We start from the raw sequence: 20,885 nt of genomic DNA, 5'->3' as shown, positions 1-20,885 counted from the left end.
CAACCCAAGCCCATGAAGGCCACACACCCAGCCGCCAGTGCAGACAAGACAGAGCTCGTGGTACCTGAGGAGGAGTGGAGGATCAGTGCAGTTCAAGAATCTATTCCAGCGATTCATGAACCATCAGGCCCCAGCCAACGGCCACTACAAACCAACTTGCTGTGAACATGCCGCTAACTGTTACACACATGCATTCCTCATTGTTCCAACCATCACGGGCAGTGCCCTTCTCCATCAGCTTATCTGATGACTGCTGGGAAAAGATGACAGCATGGACTTATGGGATGGGCCTTTGTGCCTTCTTCACTGTTTCCACAGAATTTCACGTTGTGTCATGGAAGATGACTGCTCTTATGTGTGACAGAATGGTTATCTATTTCTTCATTGTTGCTTCTTATGCTGCATGGTTAATTTTCCGTGAACTTGGACCCCTTACATCTCATACGCATTGATTTATCTGGCTCATGGCAGCTGGAGGAATCATGTATGTATTTCTCTACCATGAAAAGTATAAGGTGGTTGAGCTCTTCTTCTGTCTCATAATGGGGTTTTCTCCAGTCTTAGTGATGACATCAATGCCCAGCAACAGAGCCAGCCCCAATGCCCAGGGATCCTGAGAGAGGGGGGCTGTTGGCCTTAGCCCTGCCCACTCTGTTGCACATCTAGGACAGCAATGGAACCAGCTGATGTCCAGGATCCTGGGACAGGAGCTGGGCCAGCGCTACCTCCGCCCACAACTAGATCTTAGAATGTACTTATTAACCAAATGTGTTTCTTTGGAGTGTGACTTACCTGCTCATGTCCTTCATCAAATTTCTGCTTAGATCTTTCTAATTCATTTTTAAGAGTGATTTTTGCAGTAAGGATGTTAATCTATGAGTATTGAAAAGAAAAAAAAAAAGTAGAGAGTAGAATAATGGTTACCAGAGGCTGGGAGGGGTGGAGGTAAGGGGGAAGATTACGTGTGAACTAATAGGTTCAAAACTATGCTATCTACTCTAAATGAATCATTGTGCAGTATATACATGTATTGAAACAACACATTGTACCCCACAAAATAAGTATAAATAAAATTGAATTAAAAAGAATAAGAGAATAAGTGTAGTAGGTGAAATTAATGAAAAAGAATTTTTTTTCATAAAAACAGTATTTTTGTTTGAGGGAACTGGAAAAAATAGACACACTCTTGATAAGCCTAAGGAAAATAAAGAGAAAACAAATTATTTGGGGAATGAGAAAAAGAAGTATAACCACAGACACAAATGAGATTACGAGAATGTAAGAGATTATTATGTTCAAACATGCTAATAAAATTAGATATATAGATGAAATAAATTATTTTTCCAGAAAAATATAAATTACAAAATGAACCCACAAAGAGTTAAAAAAAAAAACCCTAACAGACCAGTGCTTTAAAAGATAGTAGCAAGGATGTTGAAGATCTTTTAAATAGGTCTCAATCCCAGGTCAATAAAATTAATTCTAAATAATCCTCAAAGAACAGATACTACCAATGATATTAAAATTTTTCTTTGTGTTTAAAAAAATGAGAGATTGGAAACTCCTCGGTTCATTTTAGGAAACTATAATAACTTTTATCTTCAAATATGATAATTAAGAAGAAAAAGAGAAGAATGTAGACTCATTTCATTTATGAATACATATTCAAACTTTGAAATAAAATAGCAAATGAACCTAGCAATGTGTTGGATAATATGTAGAATACTGATATTCTCTAGTTTCTTAATAATGTTTTCCTTTATCCCCCCTCAGACACATTGTATAAAAATCATTACTTAAATTTCTTCAGTTTCCAAAATCAGTAGTATGCATGTTGACAAAGACTCTCTCCCTGACTAAACTCCTTTAAGACCTCTTTTTGACTAGGCGTTGACCTTGGGCCCTGTCCTAAGGCCTGCATGGCCCTGTTTCAGCAGGAATCCTGCCTAACCCAGTTTAGAGAGAATCCTCCCCTCTTGATATCTTATCAGCCTAGCATGCCTTCAGCAAGAATCCTGTTAGATCAGTTTTAGCAAGAATCACCTTACCTTGATGTCTCCTCATAGTAATTTTCCATCCACTGGACTCCTCATTCTGTTCCATAGGTATAAATCCTCATGCGTCCTTCCCACATTTGGAGTTGTGCCCAGTCTCTCAAACCATTTATGATAATCCTAAATAAAGTCTTTCTTACTGTGTTAACAAGTGTCATGAATAATTTTTTCTTTAACAGTTATGGTGTCATGACTAAGATAGGATCAGATTCATCATTGGATCCCCGGACCTCTCATCCAGGACCCTGAGTGTACACCTTTGAAGGCTTTGTCCTCACTCCTCCTGACTGACTGATCGGGGATCCATTGCTGAGTCTGATTCCTAAGCCAGTGCTCTGGATGACAGTCCGTTGAAGCATGGTGAGGACAGATTTTGATTCTTAAGTTTCTGAATATACTCTCTAAAGGCTGGATCCCAGCCTTCTTTGTCTGAAAGGTACCTCATGGACTGAAATATTTTTCTGCTTCTTTCTTTCAAGTGGAAATACACTCCCTGAATCCTAGAGTGGAAGTCCTTCCTCCTGGCTGTGTTTTGTCAAGAGATTCACTCTGAGTTCTAGGCTGGAAAATTTTTCCTGGCTGCTTGTGAGGTTTCTTTGTTCTGCTTTTCCCATGGGATCTTCTCAGTTTACTAAACCCCACACCCGTTCTTGAGCCCCTGGTGACTTCATGCTCTACTAACTCTGCTCCCTCTCTTGCCGGCATGATTTTTACTAAGGATAATTTGGAACTCCAGTGGCCTCCTTGGGAGACTACAGATCTCCCCAAACTGACTCCTCTCAGACCTCTCTCTTCCCATCACCCCTACTCCTCCTTCCTCCTTTTACCTGCTTTGTTTTCTCTTCAATTTTTTTGAATCCTTTGATATGTATCCCTTAAAACTCCTACCTTCTCCATCCATCTGTCCACACCTGCCAGACATTTCCCCTCTCACCCCAATCCCTCAGCACCCTACAGTCACTTGAACTTTAGGCCCCCTGTTCCCAAGGGGGTTCTTAAGGGACTTGGAGACCCCTAAAAGCAACTACCTAAGGCTGAAAGGGTTAGGGTTTAGATATTTTATCCACTCACATACACTTTGGAGACATCTAGACAACTGTTTGATGTCCCCATAGTCACCGAAAATGTACTTCACAGCCTCCATAAGATTACATATCAAAACAAAAGAAAATGGTAAAAACCTCCTCCACAAATTTTGGTAAAAAACTTTAGTTTTCATATGATCTAATATAATCAGGTAACCTTAACTTGTTCCATCTGTCAAAAGCATAATTCCAACTATTTTAAATAAACCAGTGAGTTTTGTATTACTGCATTTTACCTGACTCATGACTAAAATTTTAGAATGGAAGCTGTAAGATCTCTATTTGCATCTCTATGTGTATATATGTATGTTTGTTATGTGTATGTGATATTTTCTTACCTTGGGATGGTATTATCAAATAGATCTCTTAAAGGAGATCTATTAAAGTTGGCTTTGAGCTGAATAAGTCCCTACATAAATTAAATATTCCTAAAATTCTCAGAAATACAGAAACTAACCCAAATGCTTTTCAAGTTCACTTGACTTGAATAAATCTTTGGCAGATAAGAACAGTTTAATATTGTTGGTTTAATAAAAACAGCTGTGTCCTCTGAGTTATCAGCAGTAGATATAATACAAGCATACATTTTTATTCTAATTTGGGTTTACTAGTAAAATTACCTTGATATATTTACTTGATATTTAAGATAAGATTGTAAATTCAACCAAAAACCAAATGTACAAGTGAAGATGTAGTATAAATTAATTTCTTGATATCTATTACTTCATGAATTTCAAGTGAAGCAGTAAAACAAAAAAAAAACTATATTTAATTTTTCTTAGATTTTTTGCTTTGTGATTTTTTTGATACTTACCTAGAATGCATGTGCTATAAGAATAGTTGACAGGGAAATAACCTGAGATGATGACAGCTTTGTTTGATGTTATGTTTTTTAAAAATAGTTTCCAAAATGTTTTCAGTAACACTCTACCTTAGAGTCATGCTAGATTAAATTAAGTACTAGATATTCATTAATAATTTCTAAGTAAGATAAACTGCTGAAACATTCATTATTAAGCTGAAGTTTATATTTATATACTTTTGGGCTTTTTTTATTTTTATGTAGTATAGAAAATCTACATATATCTGGAGCACAGCCTTATAACCCCAAGATCACAGGTTTAGATCCCTGTACCAGCCAGCTACCAAATATATATATATATATATATATATATATATATATATATATATATATATATATATATATATGTATTTTAATTATGTATATACACACATTATATATATCTGGGTCTGTTAATAAATATGTTCTTTTTCCCACATTGAAAATTTGTACTATGAAACAGCATATACCTCATAAAAATTATGAAATGGTTTCGTCATAAAGTTTGCTAGTCTGCTGTAGAATGCTGGTATATGACACAATTCACAATTGTCTACTTCCTAGATTTCTCTGTAAATGAAAGGTACCAGTGAATAAAACACTGCTTAAACTGTATGCAAGGAATGTAGGATGTGTTTTTGTTAAGGGAAAAAGAGAATAATATTGTCCTAAAGTGAAATGACTAGTTGTTCCAAGATGAAAAAGAAAAAAATTTAGGACAATCGCTAAATGAATATAGAAATATGTAGAAGGTTTGTGGAAAAGGAGTTTTATATTATATGGTCAAAGATGGCTAATATTGAATGAATTTATTTATAAGCTTTCTTATAAATGAACTTTAATATCAAAAGCGCACCAATACAAAACTAGAATTTGACTTTGTCTCTGTTAAAATGACAAAGTTTTCTCAGATTATTGGTCTGCTCTTAATGAGAGACTGTAAAAAGTTTTTCTTTACTTTTTAAGTAATCTGCCTAGAAAACAAAGATTCTGTGCCTTAGAATAATTTCCATGCTTTATCATGTTTTTGATTATTTGAAAAAGAAAAAAAGTTTTCTCACTTTTAGAAGAGGTATAAGTTCATTTTTTTTTTTTTTTTTTTTTTTTGCAGTCATGTTACCTCCTACAGTTCCTTTTGAAATCTTTTGGCATTTTGATTAAATAGGTAGCTAAGTATTATCTCACAGCAATCTAGCATCCTATTTAAGTGTTCAAATCTTTTGACATTTTGAGAACTTTGCCATTCCAAAATTAAATCCTAAATGAAATCTCCGTTTCAGGAGATTCCATTTCAAGAAATCTCCATTTGAGATTTCTCAGAGGAATCCTTGAAACTCTCAAAGGATTTGTTCTTTCACCTTGTAAAAAACGAAAAGTTAAAGTAATTATATTTATTTTATATGTTGAATTGCATGAAAAGCATTGTCAAATAAGAAAAGATACTTAACCTTCTCTAGGTTATATTTGTATAGGTAAAATGTGGTTATTTCAAATATTGCATAAACTTCCAGAAATTTGTCAATATTTTCACTTTCCCTAATATTTCTGGTATAATGTTATCATTCATAATTCCAGTTATTATCTTAAAATGTTATATGCCATAGAAACAACCAAATGTCCTTGTCACTTGCATTGTCTTTGTAATGAACTCTCATCAGATCTTTACAGCCATTTTGTATTTTGTCTTCCATAAATAGTTTTTGTTTCACTCTGATTTTTCTAAAAGCTTTTGCAATCAGCTGTTGACCAGAATGCTTAATATTCAGCAAAAAAGGACTATCTCAGAGACCCATGAAAAGGACTATAACAGGTACTCTGGCGTATAGATTTTTAATGGCATTGCTTAAATAACTTTAAGACCATACTACTGGACTAAGGATTTTCCACAAGTCTAGTGGAAAAGCTGATGGGTTCATAAAACTCTTAACCCAAGATCAAGCAAAACAAGAATTACCTGGGACAGAATGAACTGATGAAGGATGATTACGGCTTTTGTTTTGTATGATAAAAAGCATTTCTCTTTTTTCTTAAGCTATTTATAACTTACAACAATACAAGTTCTTTACTTCTCTTTGTAAAGAGAAATGAAACATTTATTTTTTTTCTCCTTGCTTGATCCCTCCAGAATCCAGAAACTCTTATTGAGTATTCTTATTTTATTGACAATTACAATTATTTACTCGACTTCAGTAAGAATCTGTCATCCTTATAACAGAACGTGATTGGAAACCTTGTTTGTATAACCAAGACTTTGACTAGAATGTCATATTTGTGAACGATGAATAAAATAACAAATGAGTAGATAGTTTTATGGAGCCAATGCTTACAAAGCACTGTTGGAAAAATTGGCTTGGTACCTGTCTTACAGGGTTCCCAGCATTACAGATGGGTAAGGAAGGTCATTTCCTGGAAGCTTAGGATATCTTCGGGACCTGGAGAAGAGAAGAATTCACCCAAATCTAAAGATATTGCAGGAAAAATGTGGCAGTGAGTTCTTGGCTTGGCTTCTTAGCATCAAGAGGATTTTATAAGTCTAAAATGAGATTCCTTATAAGAAGTTCCAGCAAAGCATACTTGAAAAGGCCTGTATGGTCAGCTATCATTCTTGCTGCACTTATGTGAATAATCAGGCCAAATCTAATGAGACCAGACCTATTTAGTGAATAAGAATAACCTTACTTTGGTTATTTCTGATAAAAGGGGTGACTATAGAGAGACATTTTTTATGTTTCAGTGGAAAACTATAGCACATCCTTGTGGGCTATTAGATTCTAGTTCTGTTCACTGTCCTTCAGGTTTCATTACCTACATGTAAACTGGACTTGATTCTGTCATATTGCACATTTTGTCAGTTCTTCTAGTTTCCTCTAATATTTGGCTATAATTCTCCAAACTAACATTTCTAATTTTTCTTTTACCTTTCTAACTTGGAGTCACTGAGAACTAACACCTGACTGGCCTAATCTAAAGAAGCTCTGTGAGCTGAAACTGGACGCTTCCATGCTCTGCTCCAGGAAATAGTCATAACAATGACACTGATATCTATGCAATCACCAAAGTTATTCAAATTATCCACAAGGAAATTCTTCAGATTGCCATTACTGTCTGTCTACACTCTATCATCTAAAGATGCTTTGAGCCCAAGATCTAGAAATATTCTTGATTGTCTGTCCTTTGGACTCAGAAACTGGGGTTATAGTCTGCTCCAACAATGCCTCTAATTAAATGTCTGACTACTTGTACCATTCAGCAAATGTCCTCTACTAATGAGTCCCAACATATGGTTTAGCTGATCCTTAATGAACAAATGACTGAGAAACAGACTTTTATTGTTAAAAGAAAAGAAGATGTTTCTTTTTTTCTCGAACAAGGGGGACTGACAGAGACTCTCTTCTTGACCAAACTTTAGTCAGGCTTCTCTGAGCATTCTTCAACTAAGCCTTGCTCTTGGGCCCTGCCCTATGGCCTGTATCATGCAGTTTTAGAAAAACTCCCACCTAGCCTAGTTGAGAGAGAATCCCCCACCCTTCATATCTATCTGATCACACTGGCCAACCTTCAACAAGAATCTTCTTAGGTCAGTTTAGCAGGAACCCCCTCACTCTTGATGTCTACTCTTAGTAATTTTTCATCCATTGAACCCCCTCATTCTCCATGGCTGTAAATCCTTATGAATCCCACTTATCCGTGCTGTTTTTGGAATTGAGCCTCATCTCTCTAACCTATTGTGATAGTCTTCTAAGGTCTTCCTTACTGTGTTAACAAGTATCATGAATAACTTTTTCTTAAATAGTTTAATTCACCTGCAACCTCATATTCTCCATCTTATCTGTGGAGATACTCACATGTATTGAATGGATGAATAAGTCAGTGGATGTGTAAAAGCACAAAGGGAAAATTTAAAGACAAAGAGAATAGAATGCAAAGTTCCCAAATATAATAGACACTGTGAAAACAAAAAACAGAATAAAGGGGAGAAAATGAATAAATAATCGAAACAAATTTCCCAGGGGTGAAGAAAGACGTGGGTTTTTAGATTGAGAGATGTCATGAAAAATTGTAAAAGATTGAATATTGGATGCCCTGTTTATCTTATCCATACCAATTATCTTTTCTACAATTGTCTTTGAGCTAGACTATTTAAAATTTTTAAATTGTAGAAAACTGAATATAATGCAACTAATTTTGTCCACAGATATGCAAATTTGTTATGTCTGATGAAATTTAATTGATTATTGCCCCGTGGATAAGGCCCAGTTTTTGTACTTATTTGCAAACTGATGTCAGCACTCTTTTACTAAATATAAACTTGAGAATTATTTGGATTTCCCTTAAACAAGTTATAACATCTTAGCAGTACTCATTAATTAATGAGTTAAATAAAATCTTTGATACATGTATGTGCCATGATTATACCCTCCTTTAAAAATTATTTTTTTGGCCTTCACATCTAGGGCATGGGGGGAGGTACAATCAGCTTTGTATTTCATGAATATTCATAACCAATAAAAATAAAAAAATTAAAATAAAATAAAATTTTTTAAGGAAATTATTCTTTAATGGAGTCCACCAAATGCTAAGCCTGATTAATGAGAAAACACCCATACCTAGACATATACTAGGGAAATATATTGAAAAAAGAAATCTTTGTGTTTTAGTTACTTTATGAAACAGAAATAGTAGTAATAATGCATATGTCATAGAGTTATTGTGGACGTTAAATGAGATAATGCTTCAAAAACAATAGAATGACTAGTGTACAGTAAGGACTTGGCATGTGAACTATACGCAAAATGTCAGTAGAAGGATGGTCCATGGGGTATTGTTTGCAAATGGGAAACAATCTAAAAGTCTATTAATAATGGAATGGTTACATTTATCATAGGCTATTTATACAATGGAATACTATGTAGAGTTTGTAAAAATTAATCAGATCTAGTTGTGTTAATATGGAACGATCTCTCTATGAGAAAACCACAAGTTGCAGCCCAATAATATTGTATATAGTATGATCACAATAGTACAAGAGAAAAAAATCACAAAATACCCATTTTAAAACAACCAAACTTACATTGGAATGTGTGTATATACAGAAATAAAGAAATGTATACATAGGCACTTTTTTAACAGTGGTTACCTTTGGGGAGGCAAATGGGATATTCTAAAGGTCTGATTTGTTTATTTATTTATATTCTGTTTATGTGTAATCTGTGGAATTAACTAAGAAACTGTAAGTGAATCTTAGTATTGGTTTTCAAAAATGTTTACTTTCAGATATACTGTAACATATGTACTTAGTATTTTGGTTTGACAACTAATTTGTTGATTTTTCTAGTGTGTTATTTTTGTTCTTGTCCTTAAAGAAATAATAAACTTATTGAGCCTCTAAATGATGATGAAAGCACACACTTCTGGATATTTCCAGATAGCTAGCCAGGAAGCAGCATCTTGTGATATTTTCTCACATTTCTAGGAACTTGCATAAAACTTTATATATGCTGCTTTTATAACATTTATCAACTACCACCATGTGTTGATGTTTTATATATATGTATATAATGCATATGTGTAAAATATATATATATAATATCTTATTCTCCTAACAATAAGCAACTTGAAGACAAAATTTATGCTGACTTCTCTTTTTACTCCTGACAATGCAATATTTTGTATATAATCTGTGCTCAAGAAAGTTATAAAATGAATAATATTTTAAATTGTTGTATTACTATCTATAAAAAGTCATGAAATTAAAAGTATATATTCTGAGCAAACTACATGTAAGCATATTGTACAGTTCTGGACAGACTGCATGTAAAAATATTACAATAATTTGCATCATTTATCATTCTAATATATTAATTACAATATGCATGGTCCTTTGTCTAAGGAAACAGTCATATTGTTTATGATTATCTCAAAAAAGTTTTAGCCCATAGGAATAACACAACAAGACACGTAAGTACAAAGTTTGACTTGTTTTCCTTACATCTAAGTATAAGAACTCGAGAAAAATAATTTAGAGCAGACAAAAAAATTATTATTTTGTTCTCTTTGCTTTTTGCATTTTTTTTCAGACTTGGGATGTAGCTTTATCACGGACTGCTAGAGCATGGGGGAAAAAATGTGTGTTTGAGCATAATACTTATTTAGAAGACATAAAAATGGCCCATCCTACATTTAATGGTATTGGTGAAAATATGTGGGTTGGCCCTGAAAATGAATTTACTGCAACTATTGCTATCAAAAGTTGGTATGCAGAGAAAAAAAAGTATAATTTTGAAAATGACAGTTGTTCTGAAGACTGTTCTCATTACACTCAGGTATCTAATTTTTACATTGTTATTAATTCAATTGACTCCTTAATTGCTTTACTGCCTAGTTTTATTGATTATGTTTCAAATTTATAAACTCAAATGGTAAAATTGTTACTTCTAATAACAAAATTCTAATCAGTCCTAGAGCTCAAAATGTCTATAATTGCATTTATTATGTGAACCATACAATTAAAACATTCCTTTAAATACCATAAACCTAATCTCCATATCCAAAGATGAAAGGTCCTTTTCTAAAATCAGTGCACACTGGAAGGAAAGAAAAACCAGCAAATAAAAATTGTTTATAAATTACTTACCATGAACATGAGTAAAAGATGATATTTTTTGCATAGATCAATACACATACTACTATATAGCTGATTAATTAAAGCATTTAAAATGCAAACTAGTAGAATTATTTCCCTGTCTCATGTTCAACAGTCCACCCTCACAGTATGCTTCAGGAATACTGAAACACTTTTCATTTCCCATGCAAATCTTTATTAATTCACATATCACATTATTTAATAAACATCTATTCATATATCTGATACTACACTGAAGGCAGAGAGCTTGTCTTCCTGTCCATGTATGAGGGTATTTCAAAAAGTTCATGGAAAAGTAGAATTAAAAGATAATATGAATCTTTCCATGAACTTTTTGAAGATCCCTCATATTCTCAGTACAGTATGGCATTTTTTAGGTCTTCAATAAATATTTTTATCAGGAATCAAGAAATTATTGAATGAACACCCAAGTTTATTTAAAAAATGAATGTTTTTCAATCAATAGATCCTATGTCACGTTTTATGTAGAATTTAAAATTTTGGAATTTGTTCACATTGAGCTCATGTCTTTCTGTCCCATCAAATGTATCATGCTTCAAAAAATTTTTCAGCAGTTTTTTTTTTTTAAGTTTTCTTCTTCTAGAAAGTTACGGTGATTTTTCATTGTTTTACTCATTTCAAAACTATACTCCTTAATATGACCTCAATACTCTCTATAAACTAACCAAATCTACTTCCTGATCTACTACTCCATGTTTTCCAGTTCTTTATTTCAGTCTCCTAGGCATTCTTGTTTCCTGCATTTGACCTGCTTAAGCCTACTTCAACTTTCATAGACATTCTATTCTCTGTTCTTTTACTTATTTATTTTTTAAATTTATTTTATTTATTGAATCAAAATTGATTGTACATATTTTGGGGGTTCAACATTAAGATATGTTGATCAAATCAATATTACTAGCATATATATTGTTATAAATTGTAACTATTCTTTATGCCCCTTGTACAATCTCTCCCCATCCCCCAGTCCCTTCCCCCCTCCCCTCTAATTACCCTAGATTTCTTCTCTCTTTCTGAAAGAATAAAGGTTACTGTGTTAATTTGTTGCCTAGATGATCTGTCCAATGCTGAGATGTGTGATCAGGTCCCCCAATATTATCATGGAGCAGATTCTTCTTCTGTCACTCTGAAATTGGCTTTGTGGAGAGAGCCCATCCTCCTTTTTTCTTTATTTCTGCTGGTGACTCTCCTTGTGTCAATGCACTCCACTGGCTGGTGGACCATCTGTGTGGTGGTTGTGGTGTCTTGCCACTTTCGCAGCAGCCATGGTTATTGTGGTGGCTGTGGTGGGCCACCCACATGGAGGTGATGGTTTTGGCATGCTCCTTGGTGCTGGCAGTGTGCCTGGTTGTGGGATGTGTCTAGTCCCCTTCTCCATGCCTTTGGTCCCTGGGTGGGCCCCAAGGCACTGGTGTGGAGTGCCTGGTTGTGGGAGGGCAGTCTGGTCCCCTTCTTCATGCCCCAGGTCCCTGGGCAGGCCCAGAGGTGCTGGTGTGGTGTGCCTGGTTGTGGGAGGGGGATCCAGTCCCCTTCTCCATGCCAGGGTCACCAGGTGGGCCCTTAGGCACTGGCACAGCGTGTCTGGTTGTGGGGTGGGGGTCCAGTTCCTGGCTCCATGCCTCCAGCCACTGGGCGGGCCCCAAGGTGTTGGCAGTGTGCCTGGGCCAGAACTAATTTTTTGTCCTTTGCTTACTTCTAAAAGGGGAGAACTTCCTGTGGGAACTAGTACTTGAGCTGTGTGGTTGAGCTAAATTACTGCTTTGCTGCTGTTTCCCTAGGGAAGGCTTTTTGTTCAGCTCAGGGTTTAACGGTTGACCTTATAGTTACTTCCGGCTCTCCAGAGACCCGGTGGGTCTGTGTTGAGTAGAATCCCTGATCTGGGCCTGAGTTTTTTCATCAAACTGCACTCCATGCAATTCTGCATTCCTCACCAGTCTCCTCTGAGTGGTCCTGCACTGATTGGCAGGTGGATGGGCTGTCCTTGCTGTGCCCCAGTGTTCTACAGGTGGGCCTGTCTCCCCCACTGCCTGTGCTCCAAACACTTCCCATGGGACGGGCCCTGCACCCGTCCTTGCGATGATTCACCAGCCTTTGAATGGCTCCCTTTTTTCAGTTCTGGCTCCTTGCTCCTGCATGGGTCCATGGGAACTCTAGGAGTGGTCTTGCTGTCCTGGGGGCCGCTAAGCCCTCTTCTTCCCTGCCACATCCAAGTAACTCCATCTGAAGGGCACAGCTGCGGCTTCTCTATTCTCTATTCTTTTAATCTGTCACTCTATTTTTCTAAGAATCATAATTTTTAAATCACTAAGGCTTGAGATAAAGAAAAAAAGAATAGAAATAGTTCCTCTCTCTTCCACAGAAGTTAACAAAACAAATACTTTCTTGTTCACTTGAGAGTGTTAGAAATATTAAAGTCATACAGAGAATATTTGGAATGTCTTTCATTATTCTCATCTTTTTCACTCCAATTCAAGACCTGTTTTTCCTTTTATAGGAACCAGCACTTTTTTTTATTCATTTCTTTTTTTTAATGAAAAGCCCAGACTTTGTTTTATCTTGTAATGAAATTTCCTCAGCAAAAGGAAGAAGAAATCCTAACAGCAATTACTCTCTACTCTTGTATCTCTCTCTTCCTTTCCTTCTATAATCTTACTATTTCTTTTTCTGCCTTCTATTCACAACTTCAATTTTCCCAAAACATTTTCTCCTCTCTTCCCCATCTTCCTCTCTGCCAGTGACCTAAAACTTTCAAATTCAACCAGACATTGAAAATTAATTCATCAAATGTGACTTCTTCTAGCTCTGAAGCATTATTCTGGATCGGTGTCCTCAGACTTCTTTGTAATAATATAGTATTATTATAAGTGTTTCTCTAAATACAGGTTTGGAAATACTATCCAAAATCCATGATAATTCCTTACCTGTGCTTGAATAAAAATAGTTCATCTTTCTTGAATTGCTTCGTTAAAGGTTCTGTGTGCATTGGATATATTATTGTTCATAATATGAGAAAGTAAATATTTCAAATTATATTTTATGTTTTCTTTGGAAATTTTATATCAGCTTGTTTGGGACAACTCCTACAAAATTGGTTGTGCTGTTACTCCATGCTCAAGAATTGGACAGATTATACATGCAGCAATTTTCATATGCAACTATGCACCAGGGTAAGTTACATTAAATTAATAAAAGAATGTAAAACTTAATTGAGAATATTTCAAGGTTAAATTTTTCTAACTTTTAATATATTATTCTAAGTGTTTTTATGAACTATAAAATAATTAAATATAAGGTATTAATTAAAGACTTTATGTTGAAATGTTTTCAATTCCATAATGAAGTAAGTCATAACTGAACATATTGATTTTTATTGTAGACTAGCCAAGTATTACCTTCTAGAGGAATCTTAATTTTACTGTTATTTCACAATATCTAGCCTAATTGGCATGACACAAATTACTTTCCAAAATAGCTTATTACCAATTTATAATAAAAGTCAAAAGAAAATAAAATAGGTGTATTGAAATTTATGTAATAAGAATTGTTTCAGGAATATGTCAGTGCATTGGATTGAATGTCCCCCAAAACTTGACCCCCACTATGATAGTGTTAGGATGGGAAACCCATTATGGTAGTTAAAAGGTGGGGCCTTGAAAAGGTGATTAGATTGCAGGACCATGCTGTAGTGAATGGATTAAAAATGGTGGTCATGGGCGTGTTTCAGAGGGCTCTAAAAGAAGAGCACATGAAAGGTTAGGCTCTCTTTCTGCTTCTACTGTCTTGCAATGTGAGACCCCTAGGTCCCTGTCACCACCACCATATGTGTTCCTTGGATTTTGCAGCCTCAGAAACTGTAAGCAATAAATTTCATTTTCTTTATAAACTACCCAGTTCTGTGTATTTTGTTATAAGCAACAGAAATGGACTAATACAGTAAGTTTTATAACATGAAGTACACTTTTAATTGACCACCTCTTGAAGGTTACATTATTAATCGGGGCTAGTCTCATACATATAAGGAATCACAATATCTCACAGATAGAAGAGCACCTCGAAAGTCCAAAAGTCTTCTAGTCAAAATATCCTATGAGGTTTGTATTATTTCCGTTTACTCATCACGTGGCTAATTACCCAATACCTGAGTACCTTCCAATGATGGGAAATAACTATCTCTCAAAGTAGCCCCCATCTCTGGAGAGCTCTATTGGAAAGTCTCAAGCTTTCTTATAAGTCAATATGATACTGCAAATAATATTATAACTTCCAGATAAATGAGAAAATATTCTAACCAACATCTTAAATAAACACTAAAAATTGACTACCTACTAGGATTGAGAAGGAATTTCTGCCAAATAAAATGCTTTTGAACTAAAAAATGAAAAAAAAAAAGTATTGATTACTGATCATATTCTCTAGATAGGGAAAATAATACAACTACTACTAATACAACTTACTATGTAAGTCGAATTAAATTCAGAAAGCTCTTATATGATTAGTTTTGCTGACTTTGAACATAGACATACAAAGAAAGTTTGGGGTATAAACTAACTGCAAAACTTTTTAGGCTTCCTTTTTTTCCTACAGACTGGAAGCACTGGGATGTCTATTACATGGAGAAACTTTGAGTTATTACTGATTGGTATTACAAATTCAAACAGAGAACTGAGCACTTGGGTAGGGGGGAAGCGTTGAGGTTTTTCTGGGGCACTAGTCCCCATTTGTTCACCCAGCAACTATGTATAGGTTCTGTTCTTTCTACTACCAAGACCAAAAATGGCTGACCATATTTAGTTTATACTTTTGGCAGAGAGACAAACATTTATTTAAAAGTGAACACATAAATATATTTTAATTTGATAATAAAATATACCATAAAAAATAAAGGAGGATAAACAAATAGAGAATGACTAGTATGGTTGTTTCCTATTTGATAGGGTAGTCACAAAAGGAGGTGACATTTGATCTGAAAGCCAAATCATAGGAAGATGGCTAAAGAATGTTCCACATAGAAGTAAAAGTATGTATAAAATCTTTGAGGTTGGAATGAGTTTGCATGTTTGAGAAATGAATAACTGTGGTTGGAGATAGGAGTTGATGTAAAGAGACAGGTGACGGCTATACCAAATAGAATAATATAGGCCATTGTATTAGTCCATTTCTGTTGATTATAACAGAATACCTGAAACTGAGTAATGTATAAAGTAAATGAAATTTCTTACAGTTTCAGAGGCTGGGAAGTCCAAAGACCAGGGAACATATCTGGTGAGGGCCTTGTTCTTGGTGGTGACTCTTCACGGCAACACTTGCTCTGCTTATAAAGTTATCATAACTACACTCGTGACCACCCATTAAACCATCAGTGGATTAATTCATTCATCAGGGTGTAGTCCTTACAATCTAATCACCTCTTAGAGGCCCCACCTTTCAGTTACCGTAATAGGATTTCCCACCTTCTTAACACTGTTACAATGGAGATTAAGTTTCTAATACATGAACTTCTGGGGGATACATTTAACCCATTGCAGCTATATTAAAGATTTCTGAATTCATTATTAAGTAGTGACAAAGCCATTGGAAGTTCTTAAGCAAGTAAGTGACATAATCTTATCTCTGTCATGAAAAGAACACCTAAAAAAATATTACTCTGGTTGTTGTGTGAAGAATGAAGTACAAGGAAACAAGGGTACAAAGAGGAAATACAATTAGGAGGCTGTTTCTGTAGTGCAGGCTTTAGACTGTGGTATCTTGGATTAGGATTTTAGCATGTGGATTGTTTTCTACTGTTGCATAATGAATTACCACAAATGTAGTGATTTAAAACAGCACCCATTTATTATCGTACAGTTCAGTAGGTCATAAGTCCAGGCACAGTGTGGCCAGATTCTCTCTCAGAGTCTCAGAGGCCAAAATCAAGATGTCAACTGAGTTATCATTTGGAGGCTCTGGAGAAGAATCTGCTTTCAAGCTCATTCAGGCTGTTAGCAGAATTTAGTTCCACGTGGTTATAGGACTCAGGTCCCCATTTCCTTGCTGGCTCTCAGCCATGTGTTGCTCTCATTTTTTAGAGGCTACCCACATTCCTTGACACATGGACCCCACCATCTTCAAGTCAACAAAGGCATGTCAGAGACTTCTTATGCCGCAAATCTGACTTCTAATCTGTGACAAGCCAAAGAAAATTCTCTACTTTTAAAAGACCCTACTGATTGGATCAGGCCCACCTGGATAATCTCAATATTTTAAGGTTAACTGTACAATACAACAATGGAAGTAAAATCCATCATATTCACTGTCGTTGAAATTATGCATGGCATATACATGAGGGGTTGGGGATCTTGTCATCCATCTTAGAATTATGCCTATCAGAGTATAGAAATTGTGAGGAAGGGTCAGTTTCTAGACATGTTATGAAGGGGGAGCTAATAATGCCAGCTGATGGGTTTGACTTTAGCAGTAAGTAGAATAGAATAATCAAGCTACACTATGCCTATGTTTTTGTCTGAAAATCTGGGTGAATGTCAGTGTTATTAACTCAGGGAATATCAGGAGATATGTTTTATGTTTGGGCATATTAGGTAGAAAAATAAATGTAGGAAATTTAAATGAATTATAAGAAGGAAGTAGCCATATGAAGGTCTGTGGTAGATTTCTAAGTAAAGGGAACTGCTGGTATAACAGGCCTGAGACAGGTCACAGCCCTGAATGAGATTACCTTGTGAGAGTGAATGTGGAGACTTAACTTAAAGACTAAGTCCTGGAGCACTACAACATTTCAACCTTAGGCAAAAGAAGTAATAAAGGAGAGTGAAAAGATGCTAATGAGGTAAGAGGGGAACAAAAACATGCAAACATGCTGGTCGCGTACTTGGAAGTCAAGTGAAGAACAGAAGTGAGGAAGCCCAAAGTGGTTAACTGTATGAGATGCTCCTGAGAGAATGACAAATGATGAAGATATTTGTGACCATAATAAGAACAGTGAGTGCAGGGGTATCCCATGACTACACTGATAAGATGAAGCTGCTACTTGTAAGGATTACCCCTTCTTCTTTCCACCTCCTGTCCTATAGGCTTCTTTGTCTTGAAATTTTTATCAGCCATTTTTTCCTTTGATCCAAATATTGGCAAATCTACCTATGAAGGTTAGAACATGTGTCAGTCAACTCAGTTGAACTTTTATTTGATTATATACCCCAAACAGGCAATCACAGATATCTCTCTTAAGGATAATTGGCATAAAAATCAATCCTTTACAGTATTATGAAATACTAAGTAGAAATGAAAGTAAGAGAACCTAAATTGAAAATTAGAATGTGTAGTGTGCTGACTGGTAGCAACCTAAAAGATATGCCCAGGTCCTAATTCTCAGAACCTGTGAATATTACCTTACATGGCAAAGACATGATTAAGAAGCAACATTGAGGGCCGAGCCCGTGGCGCACTCGGTATCTATTGAGAGAGTGCTGCACTGGGAGCACAGCGACGCTCCCGCCGCGGGTTCAGATCCTATATAGGAATGACCGGTGCACTCACTGGCTGAGTGCCAGTCACGAAAAAAATGACAAAAAAAAAAAAAAAGAAGCAACATTGAGATATCATCTCACCCAGGTTAGACTGACAGTCACCGAAAAGACTGAGAAAAATAAATGCTGGTGAGGATGTAGAGAAAAGGGAACTGTTGTACACTGTTGGTAGAACCATAAATTAGTACAGCCATTATGGAAAACAGTATGGAAGTTTCTCAAACAACTACAGATAGAACTACTATATGATCCAGCAATCCCACTTCTGGGCATATACCCAAAGGAATGGAAGTCATCATGTTGAAGGGATCCCTGCACTCCCATGATCATTGCAGCTCTGTTTACAATATCCAAGATGTGGAACCAACCTAAATGTCCATCAGCGGATGACTGGATAAGGCAAATGTGGTATATATACACCATTGAATACTACTCAGCCATAAAAAAGAATGAAATTTTGCCATTTGTGGCAACATGCATGAGCTCGGAGAAAATTGTAAGTGAAATAAGCTAGGCCCAGAAAGAAATATTGCATGTCCTCATAAGTGGGGGCAAAGAAAGGAAGGAAGGAAGGAAGAGAGAGAGAGAGAAAGAAAGAGAAAGAAAAGTGAAAGAAAGAAATAAATGAACCACAGTAAAATGTTGAATTTTCAGAAAAAGAGAAGAGACCTATGACAACTGGAGGTGGAAAAGGGGTAGAGGAAGGGCCTTAGAGAGAAATTGGGTAAGGGACACAGAGTAATTATGACTTGTAATGATGAACATGCTAATAATATCGATTTGATCATCACATACTGTACACAAATATTGACAATCAACTCTGTACTCCATAAATATGTATAATCAAAAACAATTTTTTTAGGGACAAAAACCAAATTTGAGAGAGCTAAAAAATAAAAAATAAGGATCTTAGGATAGAAGCTTATCCTGGATTTTTGGGGGGAGAACTTGTCTGAAGGTGGACCAAAGGCAAATTATTCACGTAACTGGAAAGGTGTCTTGACGGCAAACAATGAAATAGGCCATTCCATATGATAAAGCAAAGAAATTTATTACATGGTAACTTACAGAGTAATGAGTCAAGTGTTCAGTGACCCAAAGGCACATGCCAGGCCTCTCTCTGGACTATCTCACGGCTGAGCTCAGGTTTATATAGACAGTTTATAAACAAGTTTAATGTAACCAGCTCCAAATGTTGGTGCAGGTGGCCAGGCTGGCTTATTACCATACTGGTATTTAATCATTCCTTCTTTACAGTCAGCAGGCTGTTCCTATCTATTTTTCTGTCTTTCTCCTAGTTACTGTATAATTTTATGGGCAAAGCTCTCACAAACACATAACAAGTAGTAAGGGCCCAAGATGGAGTCAGTTATGCTCACAGCCCTACATTCCGGACCTGACATCTTATGGCCCTCATAATATTATCTGCCCCCTCTACCTCAAATACCCTTGGGCCAGATATTGGAAGGTAGTTTGCATGCAATAAATGTATCAGCAAAAACATAACATGCTGATAGCCAAATAAGACTGTGGACCTTCGCAAAGTATTCAGAGTGCCCAATGGATTTTTTTCTCTACAGTCGTCATCCCCACCCAGAGATTTATTTTGTCTTGTTGAAGGGTACCACCCTCCATGGCATCCCCTCAGCATTGAGCATTGGCAACAATCTGCATATCCAACAGTTGGAGTGATTATTGTGCACTTCAGCAAGGGTGGCAGCCCAGGACAGAAGAGGATTCCCTAATGTTGTAGGCAAAAACCTTCCTGAAAATGAGGAAGCTAAGGGTGATAAGACAAATGTGTTAAAGGCACTAGGTAAGACAAGTCTTCTTTTAACATTAACACAGTTGCTTTCTGATCACCATTGGCTAAAACCACCCTTGGTTTTGCCATTTTCCTAGGTGGACAATACCATATATTCTGACAGACATTAGTAGAAGGTATTAACATATCAAATATAGGGCCTTCTGAGGCACCCATAGTAGCAAACCAACTTCTGACCCCTGTTTAGGACCTTAGAAGAAATAATGGTAAAGTAGGACCCCCACCTCGATAAAAATAGGGGCTGAGTGTAATGCCAGAAGTAAGGTAACTCCCCCTGGAATAGGAATACCAAGCTCCTAAGGAGGGAGATACCATTTCAGTTTCCAATCTGTTAAAGTGTCACCAGGTGGGAGGTCCTGTGGCAAATGCAGAACAAGTCCACCATCTTGCTATATGGGCTGCAGTCCTCCCTCCTCTATCTGTACTTTTAGAGCTCTGGTTATTGGTGGGTGTTCTGCAAGTTGATCATATGCAGATGTGTGCCCCAGTGTGGGGGCAGCATTTGTTACTCTGATGGCTTCAATCATTCTGGGGAGCCATCCATACAGGGTCCCCTCTGGTGACAAAGTCTTTGGTGTGGTTTTGATCATACCATTCATCCATTTGAATGAGGCCAGTGGCAGTAGGGTTATAAGACAAATGAAAAATTCAAAATATGTGGCAGGCCTTGGACCTCTCCTGTATATCACATCTAGTAAAATGAGTTCGTTGATCACTATATATTTAAGCCGGGGTCGCATACATATTTTCTAACTCAGTGAGTCCCTTTATTGTAGCAGCTTGATTTGCCCTTTTATAGGCAAATGCTTGCACAAGTCCCATGACAGTGTCTGCACAAGTTAAAATGTACTGGTGTCTCTCCAGTAATCAGTAGGGGGCTGATGTAGTCTGTCTGT

The 20,885-nt window shown here is 36.2% G+C and overlaps 1 protein-coding gene and 1 pseudogene across 2 annotated transcripts in view; both read left to right on the top strand.

The window, feature by feature from the left end:
* GLIPR1L2 (GLIPR1 like 2) overlaps positions 1 to 20,885 on the top strand; it is a 61,996-nt gene that overhangs the window by 14,850 nt on the left and 26,261 nt on the right. For both annotated transcript variants that reach the window (XM_063076387.1, XM_063076388.1), the window contains exons 2-3: positions 10,058 to 10,303; positions 13,708 to 13,811. In XM_063076387.1, coding sequence (XP_062932457.1) covers positions 10,058 to 10,303; positions 13,708 to 13,811 — 350 coding nt within the window. The remainder of the gene's footprint in view (positions 1 to 10,057; positions 10,304 to 13,707; positions 13,812 to 20,885) is intronic.
* LOC134360923 (monocyte to macrophage differentiation factor-like) lies at positions 116 to 617 on the top strand (annotated as a pseudogene).

The sequence above is a fragment of the Cynocephalus volans genome, chromosome 12 (genome assembly GCF_027409185.1).
Source record: "Cynocephalus volans isolate mCynVol1 chromosome 12, mCynVol1.pri, whole genome shotgun sequence".
Lineage (NCBI taxonomy): Eukaryota > Metazoa > Chordata > Mammalia > Dermoptera > Cynocephalidae > Cynocephalus > Cynocephalus volans.
Note: the sequence above shows the minus strand (reverse complement) of the source record. Positions and strands in the feature narration are given on the sequence as shown.